A 21,849-nucleotide genomic window follows, 5' to 3' on the forward strand; every position below is an offset into this window, starting at 1 on the left:
TGGCCAGGCTGGTCACAAACTACTGACCTCGGGATCCACCAGCCTCAGCCTCCCAAAGTACTGGGATTACAGGTGTGAGGCACTGCACCCGGCCCCAACTCTTAAAGGAACCATTCTACATGGTCACTGTAGCCACCTTCTCTACTTAGAAACACATCTGTATACTTAAAATTTATATATGTAATTAATATACATGATATATTTGATGTTGTTTTTTATTACAGAGTATAAATAAATAGTTCCTTTCTTTTGTTCTAAGATAGTGTTAAAAATAGGTCAGTTCCAGGCCGGGCACGGTGGCTCATGCCTGTAATCCCAGCACTTTGGGAGGCTGAGGCAGGCAGATCACAAGGTCAGGAGATGGAGACCATCCTGGCTAACACAGTGAAACCCCATCTCTACTAAAAAATAGAAAAAATTAGCTGGGCGTGGTGGCGCCTGCCTGTAGTCCCAGCTACTCGGGAGGCTAAGGCAGGAGAATGGCATGAACCCAGGAGGTGGAGCTTGCAGTGAGCCAAGATTGTGCCATTGCACTCCAGCTTGGGCGACAGAGTGAGACTCTGTCTCAAAAAAAAAAAAAAAAAATTGGTCAGTTCCTCTCCCACACAAGTCAGTTAACTCTGTGATGCCATGTGACTCCTGATGGCAAGCCTGAAGGTCAGAGGTTATAGCCATCCAAATTATAGAGTTGTGTAAGTCTTTACAGATTACCTAATATGCTTTTCTCTTTTGTGTGTTTTAATATAATTGACAAACTCTACCCCAGAGAGGTTAAGTGACTTAACTAAGTTTGACGTAAGTTGTGGCCAGTGAGTTGACAGACAAGTCTTGATCCCAGACCAGTTTTTTTCTTTCACTGAAATATAACTGCCCATATTTTTTTAAAAAGCCTCCTCCTCCTAAACTCTGGCTCAATTCTGCTGACTTGTATCTTACTTTAGATTTAGAGAATCCCAAGGGATAGCTCTCTGGATATTATGTTAATTAATAGTCTTTGCCCCCACTCCTCTTCTATTAGGTAGGAAAACATTTTCTAGAGAGTAGAAAGAAGTCCTCTCGTAACCTGGTTTTTTCCCCTCTCAGTTATGTATTAGATAATTAGATAAATTGGACCTTATAATCTATCTGTTAAGTTCTTGTTATACCTGGATTGTATCTTGGTTCTTCTGCTTGAATCTCAGCATCACATATTTGTCCATTTAAAGTCCTTTCATACTGAGCTCTTTTGCAAACAGCTTCCTATGCAAGAAACCAGAGTTATTTACTAGGTCCTTAACATGAGTCCCCAAATTTTATTTTAGATGTTTCTGAGTTTTTGTGCCTTTGCGAAAGTCATGTTAAATATGTTAAAACCATACCGAAAAGATGAACACACACATACACACACAAAACAAACCATACTAAAAAAAATACCCAAAGAAAAACTCATAATACCAGGCAAAAAATTACAGAGTAGTACCTGTCTCAAAAGCTAATCCTATATAAAGTTCATTTTAGAGGACACTGTTCCTGGTCTGTATCATAAATAATTTTTTTTCTTTTCTTTTTATTTTTTTTGAGTTGGAGTTTCACTCTTGTCACGCAGGCTGGAGTGCAATGGTGCAATCTTGGCTCACCGCAACCTTTGCCTCCTGGGTTCAAGTGCTTCTCATGCCTCAGCCTCCCGAGTAGCTGGGATTACAGGCATGTGCCACCGTGCCTGGCTAATTTTTTTGTATTTTTTAGTAGAGATGGGGTTTCTCCATGTTGGTCAGGCTGTTCTTGAACTCCCGACCTCAGGTGATCCGCTGGCCTTGGCCTCCCAAAGTGCTAGGATTACAGGCATGAGCCACCGCGCCTAGCCTATAAATAATTTTTTAATGGAATAGGAGTAAAACAAAATTGTGTCAGTGTGGAAAGGAGTAGGGAAGGATTTGAGAAAATTAATAACTTTAGGGTTGTTAGGTATTCAAAGTCTCATTTAAATTGTTTTATAACTTAGGGCATAAATATTAACAGATTATTATTTATGTATTGCAGAGGAGAATTTGCCCTTTGGCTTGATGGAGATCTCTACCATGGAAGAAGCCATTCTTGTAAAACGTTTGGGAATCGTACACTTTCTAAGAAGGAAGATTTCTTTATCCAAGATATTGAAATCTGGGCTTTTGAATAAATACAATGCTCCCTGTCTTAGCAGGAGAATGGCCCAAACCTGACATGGACAAGCATTGTTTGGAAAGTTCAAGAAGCAATACAGTGTAACATGTCACTTGTGCTTTAAAATTAGTCTGTATCACCATTTATTACAGGTATAATTTTGGAGTTTATTTTTCAAATCATGTTCTTGTCCCAGAGTTCTTTAGGTTAACACTATGGACTGCGTCCATGTACCAGTATAACAGCTTGGGTTTGTTAGAATTTGGGCAACATTTTGATTATAATGACAACTTCATTTTCGCATGTTACTCAGTTCCCTAATAGGATGGTGCTCTTTTGTTGAACCTGTATTGATTTATTTTTTTTTTTAACTATATTGATTCTTTTACTAGAACAGTCTAATTGGGGCATTGAGGAAATGAAGACTAGATACTTCTGTATCTGTGAAGTTGGCACAGGTAACATTTGGACATGTTCATCTTATTCTTAGGAAGGAAAAAATCACTTGCCAAAATAATACATACTTCATAGACCACTGAGTTCTAGTTTCTATTCACACTACAACATTCTCTTTAACGATGTTGCAGATATTCTCAATTTCCTTTTAAGAAAAATGAAATTTGAGTTGAATTCTGGTTGTAATAGATGACAGTACACATGATCTGCAGGTTTGGGCATATGCTTTCATCATTAAATTACCTGATAAAGTTACAAATCACAAAGGAGAATGAGAACTTATTGATTCTATTGAATTTAATATATTAAGCAAGAAAACATACTATTTACATATGTGTAGCTTAGTAAGGCATTATCATAAGTACAAAAACTATGAAACAGATGCATATTTCCTCAACATACTGTGTCAGGTATACTGTTTTATAATTTGGTTGTTTTAGCCTTGTTGCACACCAACTCCCAAAATATAGGTTACTCTTGTTCAAAAGGAAAAAAAAAAATTGTGATTTTCTTTGAGTGGTATATGTTATTAATTACCATTAGCATTTGCTCTTATAAAGGGCAATGATTATAGTAGACAATATTGTAACTCAGTAGACTTGTTGAATATGCAAACTTACTGTCAAGTGACCTCAAAAAAAAAAATGAAAAGATAGAATACACTAGTAGTTCTTATCCTCTTTTGTAGGAAACCAATAATAGCCATTGTGGCAATAATTCATCAGTTAATTTTAAAGCTTCATGTTATGCAAAAAAGAATCCTGCTGTTATACATGTGACAGTGACTTTGTGCTGAAATTTCAGCTATTCCAGATAAACATTGTATATTTTGTAAATTAATGTTTAAAGGTAGTTTTGTCCTTATAGAAAGTGTTGATTGCCAGGTTGCTTATAGCACTTTAAGTTATTCTGAAAATGAAATTATAAGCCAAATATTTGGCTTAAGTAGATTTAGTTGTATAGCACTTACATATTTAGTTGTTTTGAAAGTTTAGATAATTATTTAAAGAAAGCAAAATGCTAATGGAAAAGAAAATCTAATGTTCTATTATAATATGCTATTGCTGAATATGAATAGAAATAAAGGGCATCATTTCCTTGTCTCATTATAAGTTAGTAATAATATATAGATTGAATGTTTACAATATAGGGAATTGTAAATAAATATATCAGTTTTTTTCCCCTTTGGTCTTCCACAGCAGTATTATTGTCTTTGTGGAGTTGACTAATGATAATAAAAAAATCCTGTAATGGATTTCAACTAAAATAAGGTCATAGTGGCATATACCAAATAAAATCAAATACAGAAATACAAATGAGTTTGGATTTATTGAATACTCATTGTCTTAGCAAGTCTTTGATTAAGCCTACTACTATCTATTTTTTTTTTTTTTTTTTTAAATGCTTCTAATAGCTTACATTGTGGTGGTGGTGGTCATGATGTTAGGAGTAATAGTGATAGGAGGATGCATTCAATTAGAGGTAGCATTACATTTTTTAAAATGGAGATGGGAGAAGGCATTTGACACATGGGAAAGTGCAAGTTATTTGATATTTTTAAAGTATATTGTTTTCATTTTGGGTGGAGAATGCATAACAAGCTAAGCACCTTATAAACAGTTAATGTGTGTGCAATGCCAAGAAATTTTGATATTTTGTATCCCATAGGTTCAGTTAACATTTGAGAGGAGGAATGACATGATCAGGTGTATACTTTAGGGAAATATCTGTGAAAAATAGATGAGTAGAGGGAAAAACTAGAGACAAGGGGAAAACGAGCCTTTTACAAAGTCCAGAAAAAAAATGATTTGGCCGGAATAAGAATAGTGGTAATGGTAATAAGGAAGCATGGATTTGGAAAGGATTTATGAGTTAGGATGAACAGGAGTTGATTATTGATTGGATGTCAGAAAAAGTTAAGGATAGCTCTCAGGATTTTGATTTAAGAGTTTAGGTGTATTATTTATCAAGATGGGCAAGGTACATAGAGGAAAAACAAAAAAAAGCAGGTGGCAAAATGAAGTTAGTCATGGACTTTATGAGAGTATGATGTGAGAAACAGGAGAATAAACTTTTTTGAAGTAGGACATTTTATATACTGTTCTGAAAGATGAACTTTAAAAGTCAACAAAAAAACAAACTCACTTTTTGTGTGCAAACAAATATGAAATTTATGTATTACATTTGTAATACCATTGAAAATATCAGATATATAACAAAGTGAAGACCAAAATAGGAAGGATATACCATATTCATTATTGGCAGACAATATTGATTAAAAGATATCAGTTATCTTAAATTATTTTGACAGTGAAAATCTCACCCAGGCTTATTTTTTGGAAATTAAACTGATGATTGTAGAGTTTATATGGAAATGTAAAATCAAAGAATAGCTAAGGCATCATGGAAGAATTGAGTATCTGGTCTTCAGTGTCAGATAATCATGATTTATTAGAAACCTGAGTAAGAAAGACAATATATTGGTCAAAAGTTCAGAAAGAAACTGATTTCTAAAAAAGGTGATACTGCTGTCTGCTCAGTAAAGAAGATGGTCTGTTCAATAAAAGATGGTGGATTAGGCTGGGCGTGGTGGCTTATGCCTGTAATCCCAGCACTTTGGGAGGCCAAGACAGGCAGATCACGAGGTCAGGAGATCAAGACCATCCTGGGTAACACGGTGAAACCCCATCTCTACTAAAAATACAAACAATTAACCAGGTGTGGTGGCGAACGCCTGCAGTCCCAGCTATGCGGGAGGCTGAGGCAGGAGAATGGTGTGAACCCAGGAGGTGGACCTTGCCATGAGCAGAGATCGCACCACTGCACTCCAGCCTGGGCAACAGAGCGAGACTCCATCTCAAAAAAAAAACAAAAAAAAAAGTAACAAAAAAATGGTAGATTAATTGGATATCTATATGAAACAGAAAGTCTTGACTCATCTCACGCCACAAACAATTACAGATTGAAAAATAATTGTGAAAAGCAAAACAATAAAGACATTAGTTTATATAGGAGAATATTTTCATGACCTTAGAGTAAGCATATATTTCTTTAATGAGACACAAAAAGCACTAAGTGTAAAGGAAAAAAATAAATTATGCTACATTAAAACTTCATCAAAAGACATGATTAAAAGTAAGAAGGTACCCAATAAGAGTGAAAGCTGTTGTTTTCTCCAACTTTTATTTTTGGTTTGAGGGTACATGTGAAGGTTTGTTACAATGGTAGACATGTGTCACAGGGGTTTGTTTTACATACTATTTCATCACCCAGGTATTAAGCTTCGTATCCAACAGTTATCTTTTCTGTTACTTGCCATCCTCCCACACCCCCACTCCAGTAGACCCTTGTGTCTGTTGTTTCCTTCCATGCGTTCATAAGTTCTCATCATTTGGTCCTACTTATAAGTGAGAACATGTAGTATTTGGTTTTCTGTTCCTGCATTAGTATGCTAAGGGTAATAGCCTCCAGCTTCATCCATGTTCCTGCAAAAGACATGATCTCCTTCTTTTTATGGCTGCATAGTATTCCATGGTATATATGTACCACATTTTCTTTATCCAGTCTGTCACTGATGAACATTTAGGTTGATTCCATGTCTTCGCTATTGTGGATAGTGCTGCAGTGAACATTCATATGCATGTGTCCTTATAGTAGAAAGATTTATATTTCTCTGGGTATATACCCAGTAATGGGATTGCTAGGTTGAATAGTAGTTCTGCTTTTAGGTCCTTGAAGAATCACCCCAGCTTCCTTACACCATACACAAAGAGCAGCTCAAGATGGATTAAAGATTTATATGTAAAACCCAAAACTGTGAAAGCTGTTTTAAAAGGGAATGTGGAGTGGAACAACCTTGGAAAATGTTTCTGGCAGTATCCACTAAAGCTAAGTATACACATGACTTTGACCAGCAAATTTAATTCATTGATATGTACTGAACAGTAATATGTATATGTGTTTACCAAGAGATGTGCTGGAATGTTTACAGAACTATTTGCTTGCTCTCATCACTTCCCATCCTCTCTCCTCCTATACACATACCCACACACCCTACTTATTAATTTACTGCATCTCATTGTTACACTTTACCTATAAAGATGTGTATGCATTTCCTAAGAACAGGGATCTCCTCCTAAATAGCCAAAGTACAATGATCAGATTCAGGGAATTTAACATTAATACAATAATATGATCTAATAAGCAATTCATTTCAAATTTCTCCAATGACCATAATAATATCCTTTCAAGCATTATTTTTCGTGGTTCATGATCCAAAGATCCTGCATTGCATTCAATTGTTCTGCCTTTTTTTTTTTAACTCCTTTAACCTGGAAGAGTTCATTATTCATTGTTTCATGACAGTTGTATGTTTGAAAAATTTCAGGATTGTAGAATGTGCTTTGATGTGGATTTGTCTGAATTTTTCCTTATGCTTAAATTTTGGTTATGCATTTTTGATAGGAAAACCAAAGAAGTGTTGTGTCCTCTGCATCAAATCAGGGTGCACATAATATATGTTTATCCCTTTATTGGTGATATTAGCTTTGATTATTTGATTAGATAGTGTCTACCATGTTTCTCCCCTGCTATCAGTTTTCCTTGTGTAATAAGTAATATGTAGAGAGATGTGTATTTTTAAACTTTTTCATTCCCAACACATTAGTTGCCATGCCATTTACTACAAGGAAGAGCTTTCCTTTCTCCATCATTTATGAATATGTATTATCAATATGAACTAATGAATTCTCTTTTTTCTTTTTCTTTTTCTTTTTTTTTTGAGATGGAGTCTCGCTCTGTCACCCAGGCTGGAGTGCAGTGGCGCGATCTCGGCTCACTGCAAGCTCCGCCTCCGGGGTTCATGCCTTTCTTCTGCCTCAGCCTCCCCAGCAGCTGGGACTACAGCGCCCGCCACCACGCTCAGCTAATTTTTTTTTTTTTTGTATTTTTAGTAGAGACGGGGTTTCACCATGTTACCCAGGATGGTCTCGATCTCCTGACCTCATGATCTGCCTGCCTCAGCCTCCCAAAGTGCTGGGATTACTGGCGTGAGCCACCACGCCTGGCCGAATTCTCTTTTTTCTAATTCAAAAGGTTATATAATCAATTTCTATCCTAGACTTAACCAGTTGGAACCCCATCAGTCTTACTTCTATGAGTTTTTCAATTTTCTTGAGCACTTGCTTACTCCTTGTTTAACAAAAATGTTTTAGATTTATCTGTACTTTCTGTAACCCAATCCTAGAATCAGCCATTTCTGAAAGGACCCATATTTCCTTTGCAGGAGAATCTTATTTAGAAATCAGGGGCACTTGTGGCTACTAGGGTAGTATCACTTTAGGGCCTTTCAGGAGACATCTAAATATAGCATGAATTCACACCAGTATCACTCCTTGCCATCTCACATCACAGAGTTCTTGCTTGTCTTCCCTCATTCCATGTTTGTCTCTTCCCCTACAGTAAGGACATCACTATATTTACTTGTTTGCTTCATTTTATGATACCTTAGAATTTCAGAATTGCCAAACCCATGCCCTCCCTAACACCAAAATTAAGTAGAATTTGATATTTCTTTGTAGTTCTTTTATGTCTTTAGACTGAAAGTATTTATTCAAAAAGTATTGTATTCAAAAGTTGGGTACATATCTTTTTTCTTCTGGTGTGGTTATTTTAATAAGATAAAATAGAATTCAGTTTATTTGCTTTGTGTCCAGTTTTAGTTTTTCTCCTACTCTTATTTAATTTTACTTTATTGCATGCATAATATTTAAGTTCCCAAAAGTCAAAACCTCTAACCCTATAAAGAGGTATACTCTGAGTCTCGCTCTGTCGCCCAGGCTGGAGTGCAGTGGCACAATCTTGGCTCACTGCAAGCTCCACCTCCCAGGTTCACGCCGTTCTCCTGCCTCAGGCTCCCAAGCAACTAGGACTACAGGCGCCCTCTACCATGCCTGGCTAATTTTGTTTTTGTATTTTTAGTAGAGACGGGGTTTCACTGTGTTAGCCAGGATGGTCTCGATCTCCTGATCTCGTGATCCACCTGCCTCAGCCTCCCAAAGTGCTGGGATTACAGGCGTGAGCCACCGCGCCTGGCCCTCTATTTCACTTCTTAAAAGATACTCCTTTTCTTTTATAGCTCCATCTATTGTGTGCATATGCCATACTTGATTTGACCATTTCCTACATGTTTTAGGTTGTTTATAGTATTTTAAGTTAAAAACAAGGCACAACACATTATGCATATGTATTTTCATATTGCTTGAGTTGTATCTTCCATGGAAATTTTAGGAGTGGGATTTATTGGTCAAAAAGTAAATGCAATGTAATTTTGTTAGGTACTGCGTGCCCCCCAAATCTGGGCACACAGTATTATTAGATAATCCTTATGGGAATGATAGCTGGTGGATGGATCACAAACCTCTAGGCTAAGAGGTTAGGTCATAGAGCACATTTTTAAATTAAGTAACAGAAATTGACTGTGTACTTCTTATACTAAAAATATAGGTACTGGGAATGAAATTAGAATATTCTAGGAATCCTGGGGGGCATCTACATTAAGGGACCACTTCAGTATGGACTCCATGGTCTCCTGCTCCTCTTATATACCCTGAACAGTAATGTAATAGAAAAGTTCCCATTGACATAAAATTCTAGTTTACACAGAATTGTTTCTATATCATGTGAGAAACAGCACTGGGTATTCTTACGTTTTATCAGTTAGTAGTGATTAGAAAAAGAAGGAAGTAGAGCTTGGGAAGGGAAAGGAAAAAGCAGAAGGCAAACCAAGAATAGATGCAGCCTCATCTTGCAACACTGTGGGAAGTAAAAAGCCCACGCTCAGAACTTCCCTCCTTGTGGTGTAAGTGGGCAGAGTGATGAGGTGAACTTACACAACTTTAAGTTATGAGATAGAAGGGGTAATAAAGTACAGCACAGAAACCCTCCGAACATCTGATTGAAAGTTTGGAAAAGGAAAATCCTGAAGATTGGGAAATTAGTTGTATATTGCCTGTTATTGGGAATTTAGAATTATCAGTGATAAAATACATGATTTCATATATTATTTGGTAACTATAAAAATATGAGGACTTTCATTACCTCATTTGCCACCTGAGTTCTTTTATTTTTTGTTTTAATTTTTTGTCAAAATATCCTAAGTTTTTCCAACTATGGATATTCCTATCATGGAGTTTTTAGGATAATAATTTTGGTTGAGGAGATATTTTTGGATCCCAATTCAGGAAACATTAAGATGACAAATGGCCTTAAAAATAAATAAAATATTTATCAGAAGAATAATACACAATAAAGAAAAAAGTCTACAAACCACAAGCTAGTATCACAAGACACCTCTTACGATGATATCTATCTCACAAGGTGCTTGTGAAGATGTGCCTATCACACAGCAGGCGTTTTTATCTAAGGAAAGTAGCTTTCTGACTTTACAGCCAGGCCTTATACAGAAGAGTGTCAATGTCTTAGAAGCTGTCTGAGAAGAGGCCTTTTACTCCATCCTTACACTCAAACAAATTGAACTTTGAATAATCTATGTTAGTGCCTGCATAAATATTATTATTCAGAACTGAATATGAGGAGACTCTTGAAACCTTCATCTATTAACACATATTCTACTGATACTGTAAGTAACCTAAGTTGCACACTATAATTTTATTGTGTTTCAAACAGAAGAAAGTGTATGTGGAATATAACCTATAAATACTATAAAAACAAGAACAGAAAATACAAGAAATCATCTTTTATTCTTGTGCTATTTGTCTTTAACATTTGGCATAGGTTTCACTTGTAATAGAAGTGTGCATCTTATATGAAATTCTACTTAGAAATATTGGTCATTTATAGCTTTATAAATATGGTATGGAAACAAAATACACATACTTTCTTAAAGAAGATATCAGAACCTTCAGTTTGAAAGAGACTCATTCATGAAAACAAATATAATTCTTATAGCAGTCTAATACCTGTTATTTTGAGGTATCATATTTAGACGTTAATTTTTACATTTAACACCAAAGTGCTATACTATCAATGCATTTTAGTAATTTCATTGAATCCAGTAAGAATCGCAATCTCACATTCCATTCCATTTGTTTTTAAGATCACATAGGCACATTAATGTCCAATGATTTTCTCCTTGCCATCATAATTGTGTATTTTTTTACTTTGGCAGAACTAATATTGCAGTTTTATGACTTAAACATTTCATAAAGTTCTTTGTTACAGTATGAGGAAAATTAAACTGTCTCAAATCTGTTTTTAATTCACCCATGATTCTATGGGATTCTTCTAATACTGATCATTCCACTTCATAGATTTTCTGTATTTCTCCATTGTTGGAGAAATACGTATCATTGCATTGATGTTAATGCAAGCAGCTTGATTCAATATATGCTGACATGTAATGAAACAATAAACTTCTCCAAGAAGTCCTACGAAGGCAAGTAAATCTGAATCTCTCACCTCTGCTCTACTTTTAGTGAGGGCGTGCCTTCCTTTGTTGGTGCTAAGACAGGAAGTGTCCGTTTTTATGTGATTTGCTCAAATCAAACAAGAGGAAGGTGAACTCTTACTGGAAACCTGTTAGAATCCAAGCCCACAGAGGAACTTCAACAATTTCAGCAACATCTTGACAACTTTTTATATATGTGCTTGTTTTGTAAGTGATGCTATGATATAAACAATAATACAAAGTCAAGCTTCTGAAAAAATTTTAAGTTTAGTTTTACCAAACTTAACGGTATTTTCTTTTTTCCAAATAAAGACACATTATTATATGTTCTACTGATATTTATCTTGTCAGCATTCTTCTTAGATGTAATGTTTAATTAAAAATCTATAGTTGTTTCTACAATGAATAGCTAAATATTTTGCCTAAAATATACAAGTGGCTGGGTGCTGTTGCTCATGCCTATAATCCCAGCTACTTGGGAGGCTGAGGTGTGAGGATCACTTGAGGCCAGGAGTTAAAAGACCAGCTTTGGTGACATAAAGAGAACCCGTCTCAAAACAAAAACAAAAAATACCCTGTGGAATTTTAACTATTAATACTATGATTATACATTAACATTCTATGTGCTTTCTGAAATGCTTTGTGCCTTCTCAAAATCTCCAAAATTCCTCATTCTAGATAGAAATAGAATGCCAGAAAGTCGTTTATGTAAAAATTGTTTAATATTTACTAACATTATGGAGAGTTTGCATTTTCATTTTACCTACATGAGCATTTAGCATTAAAACAATAGTGGGCCAAATTTGGCTTTTGTTTTTGAAGGTTCACTTGAGTAGCGTAATCACAACATGGTCATCTCGGCCTTGCCATAGCATCTCTCCTTCAAAGTCTACCAGTCTATGTTTCCTGGCACGCATGAGAATGCCCACTACTTTATCTGAAATACGAACGTATCTGTCAAAGAGATCTCCAAAAGTAACCTGGATCTTGCCGTCTTGTCTGTGGCGAGCCATTGTGCGGATAATGAAGCACATGTCCATAATTTCCCTGTAGATGTGCTCCTCAGCACGCTTGGCCCTTTCAGCAGTTTTGGTTCCTTCTTTGGGGCGGCCATAGCCCTCATCTCCTTTGTGTAGGCGGGTGGACATGGCCAACTCGTAATCAAACTCTTCACTGAAAGGATTGAGCTTCTGGGATTGTATGTGTTCATCAGCCCACTGCTGCCATCTCCCTTTCAAGTTGCCCACTGGGCTATATTTCTGTTGGGCTTTGCAGTTGAGTTTCTCTGTAAATCTGTTTACCCTAAAGTAGAGAAAGGATGAACAATCAAGATTCAGACATGTTAACACCGAGTGTTGTTTTCCCTTTGTACTTCCCACACATATGCAACTTTAAGTATAATTTTTTCACTACAAAAATAAACACAATATAAAAAATTAGAAATGAAAGAAGAAAAATCATACATAATCCCACCATTGTTCTTAGTTTGGTGCATATCTTTCTAGATTGTTTTCTGTATGAATAACTATTTTAAGCATTATAATGATATTAAAATCTATTTTAAGAAAAAAGCTTCCCCACACAAAGTTAATGCAAATGTGTACATCTTTTAAGTTGAGTATTAGTAACATTTTAGAACTGAAATCATGTAGGTGTTTTCAGGAATCTAGTTCTTAGAGGACCTCTGAAACCAATTATTTCCCAAAGGTAAGGACTCTACTACTACACATGCAGTTTAATATTTAATCATATATAGATTTTCATATGTGGATTTTTGAATGAGAGCATATATAGACTAGTATCAATGATGCCACAAACTTCGAAATATTAAGTTGTACAGATAGAAAACACTAGCTAGCAATAGTAACATTTACTGAACCCTATGTACTGGCATTCTTCTAAATGCTTTTTATTAATATTCCCCACAACCATTTCCTGAGATAGGTATTACTATTCCTACTTCACAAATGAGGAAACTGAGGCCAGAGAGATGAAGTAACTTCTTAAAGTCACAAAACTGTTAAGTGGTAGAACTAGACTTTGAACCAAAGCTAAGCTAGCTCCAGAGTCTGTCTATAACTATGAAATACTGCCCTAAATAGGTGACGTTGCAGGATTCAAACGCAAGACTGCCTTAGACCAAGGTCAATGCTCTTTCTACTATGTAGTGATGCCACTCAGCAGGCCCATACAGTGTCTAATAAAGGAATAAGTTGCGTTTTAAATGTGTGTATCTTTGGAATTCAGAATGCATTTTCTATTAAAAAACCAACTCTGGAAAGTGTAGACTAGTAGTATCATGAAGATGCCAGCCTAATATTAGGATGGGGCAGCAAATTAACACAGGAACAGAAAACCAAACACCACATGTTCTCACCTGTAAGTGGGAGCTGATCAATGAGAACACATGGACACGGAGGGGAACAACACACACTGGGGCCCGTTAGGGGTCATTGGGAGGGAGAGCATCAGGATAAATAGCTAATGCATGTGAGGCTTAATACCTAGGTGACAGGTTGATAGGTGCAGCAAGCCACTATGGCACACATTTTTCTATGCAACAAACCTGCACATCCTATCCTGCACATGTATCCCAGAACTCAAAAAGATGTCCCTGCCATTTCTCTATCTCCAATTGCCTAGACTTTTTCCCTAGGTCTCTAACTTAACAGTTAAAACACGAACTCTTGAACTATCTAAAAGAAAGTTGTACTCCTAAACGTCACAAGCGTCCCACCCTCCCTTTTTTTCCCCAGTAACAAGTGGCCTCATGCCTGGAAGCATTGGGATTGGAGATGTTCAAGTGGTGCTGCAAGTACTTGTGTGAACGGCATGCCTGAGCTATCCCAGCTCTCACAATTTACTATTCAAAACCCAGGAACCAATCAGATTTGGGTATCCCTCACCATCCAAACTCACTTCCTGAAATCTGGTTACCCAAAGGCTGGAACCGAACACTGTGGAGCAGGAGGAATACATACTTACATTAACATTGTTTTCAAAAAGAAATGACATCCACTAGATGGCGAACTTTCATCAGTTCTTATGCTTGGTGTTTCCCAAAGCCCTACGCTTGCTACATCGTTTCATAGCACAATAGAATTGGAATTGGAAATACTACTACATATAACACTACTATCCTTTATACACATGGATAAAAGTGTATGACAAAGTTAATTAGTAAAAGAAAGCACACAAAAACCGTATACACAATTATTACAACTTTATAAAATATATGTATGAAAAAGTGCTAGGAGCTGACCAGGCTGAAGTGTAATGGATTTCCCTCAGCCCTCCTTGTCAGTTGATCCCCTGCCTCTCCATCGACTTTTCCTGTTCAGCTGCCCTCAGTGTGGGCTGCTCAATCTCATTATCAAAACAGAGCAAATACCTTGTCCCTTCTGAGCCATGCTAATCAATGACTGATCACCATGCTGATCAAAGGCATATTCTTCAATATCAAGCCCAAGGCCATCTTGGCAGAGCATAAATTTCATGCCAGACTTAACAGCTGAGGTGTCCTGCCAGAGAAGAGGCTTGAAGTATCTCAAATGAAAGTGAATAGTGTGATTTATTAACTCATACTTTGTCTCCTGAGCACCAACTGTAGTTCTGCCCTATTGTATAAATCCTAATGCGTCCTGCCTTTAAACAGTTTTTGAGCACTTCTACATCCCTCCCATGCTTTGAAGTATTTATTTACGATACTTACTGTGTGCCAGGCACTTTTTAAGGTACTTATTTGATATTTTATAATGAAAATAGAGCAATATAAATTTGGGTTTTTGGTACAATAACAACTCTGTAAAATGTATAAGCACTAGGCTGACGGATTTAATAACATTTGCACAATTGAAAATAATTATGTCAGTATCCAGATAACGGTTCTTTTCACTTTTCAAAATTCTCTTTTATGTTGCTATTATACTGATTTTGTAACAAAGAAAGCAAAAAATAGGTAAATACTCAAATTTGCATCCAGAGGTAATTGGTTTAAACGGTACGTTAACGGGTCTCTGATTCTTTGATGTAGCCTTTTTTTCTTCTAATTTTTAATTAGGAACTTAGATTCCCTAAATGTTGAAACTTAGTGTCACTTGGGATAACAGCTGGGATTGTTGTGTGCCAATAAATCTGTGAAGAGCTTCTAGACCAAGCATAGTAGCTCATGCCTGTAATCCCAGCACTTGGGGAGGGTGAAGTGGGCAGATCACTTGAGGCCAGGAGTTCGAGATCAGCCTGGCTATCATGGTGAAACCCCATCTCTATTAAAATAGAAAATTAGCTGGCGTAGTGGCATATGCCTATGGTCCCAGCTACTCAGGAGGCTGAGGCAGGAGAATCTCTTGAACCTGTTAGGCAGAGGTTGCAGTGAGCCGAGATGGTGCAACTACACTGCACTCCAGGCTGGGTGACAGAGACTCTATTAAAAAAAAAAAAAAAAAAACTGGCCGGGCGCGGTGGCTCACGCTTGTAATCCCAGCACTTTGGGAGGCCGAGGTGGGCGGATCACGAGGTCAGGAGATCGAGACCACGGTGAAAACCCGTCTCTACTAAAAATACAAAAAAAAAATTAGCTGGGCGTGGTGGCGGGCGCCTGTAGTCCCAGCTACTCAGAGAGGCTGAGGCAGGAAAATGGTGTGAACCTGGGAGGCGGAGCTTGCAGCGAGCCGAGATCGCACCACTGCACTCCAGCCTGCCTGGGTGACAGAGCGAGACTCCGTCTCAAAAAAAAAAAAAAAAAAAACTATAAAGAGCTTCTAAAAGAAGCACCATTTAAATATTAATGTCTATTTGTTATATTGTCAAATTGTAATGCCCTCTAATTGGAGGGAAGAACACCAAAGAAAGTTGGTCCCATAAGGAAGAATTAGAAAATAGGGCTAGGAAAAAAAAAAAGGAAATTCATCCTAATGAGCATCTAATTTTCTCTATTTTATAAACATTCTGTATTGTTTTTATATCTCCAATTTTTAAAAGGTCAAAGTGTATTTGGTTTAAGTCAGGGTTAGAAAGTCTTATACACTGAATTTTTTTTGGTCAATAAATACTATAAATATAAGAATCGATACCAGATTATGCTGTTTTTAAAAATTTCAGGGAAAAATGTGAATGATACTTTAGATTGAACTTTAGAAAGATAACCTAGCATAAATTGAAAGAAAGCAAAGCAATATTTAAAGGCTAACATCTCACCCATATTTTAGAAGAGCAATCCTAAATCCAGACCCACCTTCTCAGTTTCTTCATTATTAGTAAACAAACTTTCTTATAGTCAATCAAAAATATAAATTAGCCAGGCCTGGTGGCATGTGCCTGTAGTCCCAGCTACACTGAAAACACTGGCACTGAAAACATTTCCTGGTGGTTGCCCTTCACCTGAATCACCAGCTTCAAAATGCCTGGGACGCCTAGAGGCATGATTTTCTCTTCTGTCTCCAATCTGTATGGAGGAAGTGAAGATGGGCTCTCATTGCCAACTCCATAGATCTTCCTGTAGAGGGAGTATTTCTCCTCCTCATGCAGGCACCCTCCTCTGTCAGTGAAGCAAAGAATCTCTGCCACCCTTTCCAACTTCTAGGAGAAATGCTGCATTGATTTGCTTGTCCTTCCCTACAGACAGTTTAGCCCATTTGATTACTGAGAGCGTGACATCAAGAGGGGCACATTTATCAGAAGCAGAGTGACAGCATTCAAAAGGCAATATGGACATTTCTGCTCAGCAGTTTTGCTGTCTGTCATTTTCAGCTTCGTTTGAGAGCCAGGCCTGTGATTCTCCTTGCAGATTGAACTGTCTTCAGAGTCTCTGGAAAGGGTTCACGGCCCTAGAATTGGGCATAGGCAGAAGAACAGCATAATTTTGCCTTTTTTTCTTGTGAGGTTCTTCAATACAGTTGCACCAAAACCCTGAACTTTGGGAGTCATTAGGATTTCACTAATTACGCCCACATTTTGATCTCCATTTTGTTCCTTGAGTCTGTTCTCTACTGAGAGGGACAGTCTAGCATAGTGGTTAAGAACACAAGTGCTGCCATCAGCCTTCCCAACTTCATCCCTTCCTCGTTCTGTGACTTGGATTATGTGTTTCTTAATGTCTCTATGTGTCAGTTTCCCTATTTACAAAATGGCAGCCTCCTGCTCAACTGCTATTATTTTCACTGAATTAAACAGGGAGGACAGGATGGATAAGTGATTGGTACTTTAATCTTGCACCTTTATGGGAGAGAGATCTAATTTCTTTTGTCTAAAGGAACTGGATTGAACAAGTCACATACGATCAAAAGACTGAATATTTTTAAAGTAAGACAAAATATAAACCATTTTCATAGTAAAACTCCAGTCAGAAGAACCACTGTTGGTAAAGAATTTATCTACTTTTTTCACAGTTGATCTGTTTCTATTATCCATGGAACATCTTAACCACCAAGAAACTTTCTTTCCACCTAAACATCTATGATACGTAATTGTCTCCTTATTGGCAGATACAGGGAGAGAAGAGTGCCTATAATTAAAAATAAGTGGAAAAAAAGGCTTTTCAAATTGGCTTAGTAATGCTGCTTTCATTTCTCAAGCAATATTTGAGAGTATCATTGGGCAAAAATTCCTATGAGGCTTCTGCTGAAGTTTCCTGAGCACAGCTAGGATTACCACTGGAATTAAGAGCTGCTGTTGCTGCATATAACATTCTGGTACCCTATGTACTCTAAGACTGAGGGAAAGGAACCAAAAAAGGAAAGAAGAGATTTAACCACCGCTACCACTCTGAACCTGCAGAGCCAAGCTCCTAGCATCTTGAAGGGCTGGGATCACTAAGCCTGGCTTCCTGTATTATAATGAGTACAATTTACTAATGAGCTCCCCTGAGTCTATCACTTTACATAGCTAATATAAAAATAAGCCCGTGAGATATGAGTTATCACATCTATTTTTTAGATGAGGACCGAGAGACTCAGGATTACCAAAGTAACCGTGATTCAAATCTAATTGTCTCTTATTCCAAGTGTAGGCATTTCAACACATTAAGAAGGTGCCCATGTACCAGCCTGATTTGGGGAACCCAAAGATGGGTCCTGTATCCCACTCCCTACTTTTAGGTGAGACAGTTTACTCAGAGCCAGAATGACTGAGTTCAAATCTCATGGGCTGTAAAATCTCATACAAATTCCCTAATATTTCTTCATATCCTTTCTCCATCTATCAAAGAGGGATGATGATTATAACCTATCATATGAGGATATTGTGGGATTAAATAAATAAATATATGAAAAGTGCTTAGACAAGTGCCAAAGAATGTCTAGCTCTACTATGCATTCAGGATCGGTCCCAGCTGTCACCTCCCTACTTCTAGTTAATTTAAAATGTGCTGAGAGAAAGATCTTGTCATTGTGCCCCCTCAGTCTTTATTCTTTTGGACCCCATTATTCCATTTCTAGCACACGTGTCCCAAGATCCAAAAGGCCAGAATTTGGAATATGGTTCCTCATGTTCGGATAGCATAGTTACTTCTGATCATGAACTCCTATATTGAGCACAAGTCCAGACCTCCGAATGCATCCTCAAGACACTGCATGAAGGTTGGAACCATGTCTGGTTTTAAAACATTGCATTTGGAGTAGGGCAGGTCTTAGTTTTGTCACTAACTTGCTGGGCAAACGTCCCCTCTGAGCTTTGGTGTTCTTATCCCTGAAATGAGTGAATAGCTACCTCAGAGGTTTATGAGAAGTGAAGCAACAAAGCATTTAAACATCTACAGCACACACTAAACACATGACAGATTATTGTAATTACCCATTTGCCATTTTATTTTTCTTGAAAGCTGGCAGTGTAGTAGTTCTAATTCTTTCAAAACACCTTTACAGTCTCAAACTATAAGACAGCTCTTTAGGCCGGGTGTGGTGGTTCACGCATCCCAGGACTTTGGGAGGCCGAGGTGGGTGGATCACCTGAGGTCAAGAGTTCAAGACCAGCCTGGCCAACATGGTGAAAACCCATCTCTACTAAAAATACAAAAATTAGCTGGGCATGGTGGTGTGCACCTGTAATCCCAGCTACTCAGGAGGCTGAGGCAGGAGAATCACTTGAACTCAGGAGACGGAGGTTGCAGTGAGCCGAGATTGTGCCACTGTACTCCAGCATGGGCAACAGAGACTTCATCTCAAAAAAAAAAAAGGAACAGCTTTTTGTCAAATTAGGTAACAATGTTTTTTTATTTTCTTATTGTTTCGTAAGACTTGAAAAACACACTTGTACATCAAACTGTCCCCAAAGGGAGTCAGTCTATAAATGTAATGACATCAGACATTTTTCTTACATTTTGATACCCTGGCATTGTGGAATAAGAAATCCTGACTTTCTACCATGTGGAGTTACCGTCTTGAAATAAAGCACGTGTTTCTTGTCTATATAAATGTTTCAATTTGAGTAAGTGTGTGTGTGTGAGTGTATGTATGTGTATTTACCGTCTAGACATTTTAATTATTGCTGTCTTTGTTTACAAATAGGACAAACTGTTTTTGAAAATTTGAAAAGTTGCAAAGTAACCAAATCTATGTGAATAATAATAGTTTTCATGTACCGAGCATATGTGACAAGCTCTGTGTTTGGTAGCCCTAATCTCATTTACGTTTCCCAATACAATAGAACTTTTCCCAAAAGCTTACTGTTGCTATCATTTTACAAATGAGGAAATCTGCTTTTCTCATTTTTTATTTTTATGTGAAACAGAGTCTTGCTCTGTTGCCCAGGCTGGAGTACAGTGGCATGATCTTGACTCACTCCAACATCAGCCTCCTGGGTTAAAGCCATTCTCATGCCTCAGCCTCCCGGGTAGCTGGGATTACAGATGCACAACACTGTGCCCAGCTATTTTTTTTGTATTTTTTGGTAGATATGGGGTTTCACCAATGTTGGCCAGGCTGGTCTCAAACTCCTGGCCTCAAGTGATCCGCTCTCCTCAGCCTCCCAAAGTGCTGGGATTACAGACTGAGCCACTGCGCCCAGCTGATGAAATCACCTTTAAAAATGACTAGTTAGGGGCAGAACTAGGATTTGAATTTGGGTCTGTCTGACTTCATTCAGAGCCTGCTTTCAAATTAGACAGCAGCCTTCCACCTGTTTAGAGTCAGAGATTTGTATTGCATGGGTGTTATTGAAGCAGAAGTATCCCCTGATAATAGCATAGACATTTGGGACAAGGTAAAAGTTTCCCCAATGAGTCTATCAGAAACCACTCTTATCTCTAAAGAAATAAGCCAATTTGTTACTCATTATTGAACTGACTTAAAGAATTCATGCAAAACAGGCTTCCCTCTCTGATGGCTTCATCTTTGTTGAGGCTAAGACTTGGGTGTTCAGTTCAAAACAAAAAGGAGAAACAAAATAGTGCAGGCCCTGACCAAAAGGTCCATGTCTAAGGTTGGCACTGACCTTCAGCCCAGAGACATCCCTTCTCTACAGTACTCACTGCCTGTCCAGTCTTTGAGATTCTCGCTCTAACCCTGGCAGGATTTCATCTGCTGCCTGGATTCCTGGAGTTAGTTGGGGCTCAGTAGTGATCCTGACACAAGGAGTGGGAGAATGCATTCACTTACTGGGAGGGCAAGGGGCGCTTGATCCTGGCCACAGCCACCCGCACTGCATCCTGCTCGGGCCTCTCCTCGGCCTCTCCTCCATAGCCGCTGTCCTCTGTGTCTACGCTGTCACTCCTCCATGTGGGCTCCTCCTGCTCCATCACTCTCCAGCCCTTGGTCAGCTCAGACACCAGGTTGGCACATTTTCTCCTCCGTGTTGGGGAGCCGTGGCTGTGGAGGATTCTGTCAATGTCATTCTCTGGCTGCCCAGGTTCAGGCACACCAGCATCCCTCTCATACCTGTGGCTGAGGTGGCTCATGTCCCCTCCTCTCTCATAAGCCCTGCTGACCACCGTTTTGGACACCTCTTTCTTTTTGATGTGCGAAATCTCAGGGGCTTTCTCTGAGCTTTGTCCATCTCCATGTCCTTCTGGCAGGCGGGGTGGCGACTTTGGGGCACTCTGAGCTTTCTTTTGTGAAGTAGGGGGTGTGATTGGTTTAGGAGCTTGAGGTGAGTCCTGGGTCCCTCCCGGCAGCCAGCCTGTAGGCTCCTGGGCCTGCCTGATGCTGTTCTCATTCGCCCACTGCTGCCAACCTCGGGCCAAGTTGATGACTAGCGTGGCTGTATGTATCTTCCGGAGGGCGCTCTTGGCTGGGCCCTCCCCTCTTTCCTTTTCGCCCGGAGCCATGCTGCCCACCTGTCTTTTCTCTGCTGATAGCCTGGCCACTGGCTAAAATGAGTGTGGTCCAGTGGAGTGCCTGTGATTTAAATAGAAGCAGGGTGTGGGGTGGGAAGGAGAGCTTAGTGACGACGGAAACTATGTGAAGCATTTCTTGCCAAGATGTGGCGCCTTTGCCCTGATGGTGTTCTTTTTATAAATCATGACAGCTCCAGTTTCATCACGGCAGAGGGACATCTCTGCTGGTAAGGGACAGTGATATGCTCACTCTCTTCTCCAAGTGCCAGAGTGGAAATTACTAGATCAAGTCATGTGCTCAGCCTTACTTTTGTCTGACCTTAATATGGTCCTACCATTTATAGGTGCATACAATACGCATACATGTTATCCTGGGAACATTATAGGATTGTTCCCATTTAAACCCCAGCAGCCCTCAGTACAGCTCCTAATTAGTTCCACTTTATAGCTAAGTAAAATAAAATCTAACTCCCTGCAGCTAATAAAATCTGAGATTCAAATCCATATCTGTGTAATTCAA

The 21,849-nt window shown here is 38.4% G+C and overlaps 2 protein-coding genes across 22 annotated transcripts in view; one reads left to right on the forward strand and one right to left on the reverse strand.

The window, feature by feature from the left end:
* Positions 1-3,911, forward strand: part of OXR1 (oxidation resistance 1) — a 490,018-nt gene extending 486,107 nt beyond the window's left edge. For all 18 annotated transcript variants that reach the window (XM_063642917.1, XM_055287029.2, XM_055287030.2 and 15 more), the window contains one exon: positions 2,020-3,911. In XM_063642917.1, coding sequence (XP_063498987.1) covers positions 2,020-2,155 — 136 coding nt within the window. In that variant the 3' untranslated portion in view covers positions 2,156-3,911. The remainder of the gene's footprint in view (positions 1-2,019) is intronic.
* Positions 3,912-7,195: 3,284 nt separating this feature from the next.
* ABRA (actin binding Rho activating protein) overlaps positions 7,196-21,849 on the reverse strand; it is a 53,677-nt gene continuing 39,023 nt past the window's right edge. For 3 of the 4 annotated variants that reach the window (XM_055287042.2, XM_055287043.2, XM_055287044.2), the window contains 2 exons: positions 20,653-21,390; positions 7,196-12,364 (listed from right to left, as the gene is read on the reverse strand). In XM_055287042.2, the coding sequence (XP_055143017.1) occupies positions 11,887-12,364; positions 20,653-21,320 (1,146 nt within the window). In that variant the 5' untranslated portion in view covers positions 21,321-21,390 and the 3' untranslated portion in view covers positions 7,196-11,886. The remainder of the gene's footprint in view (positions 12,365-20,652; positions 21,391-21,849) is intronic. The other variant, XM_055287046.2, reaches the window with a different exon arrangement.

The sequence above is a fragment of the Symphalangus syndactylus genome, chromosome 7 (genome assembly GCF_028878055.3).
Source record: "Symphalangus syndactylus isolate Jambi chromosome 7, NHGRI_mSymSyn1-v2.1_pri, whole genome shotgun sequence".
NCBI classification, from domain to species: Eukaryota; Metazoa; Chordata; class Mammalia; order Primates; family Hylobatidae; genus Symphalangus; species Symphalangus syndactylus.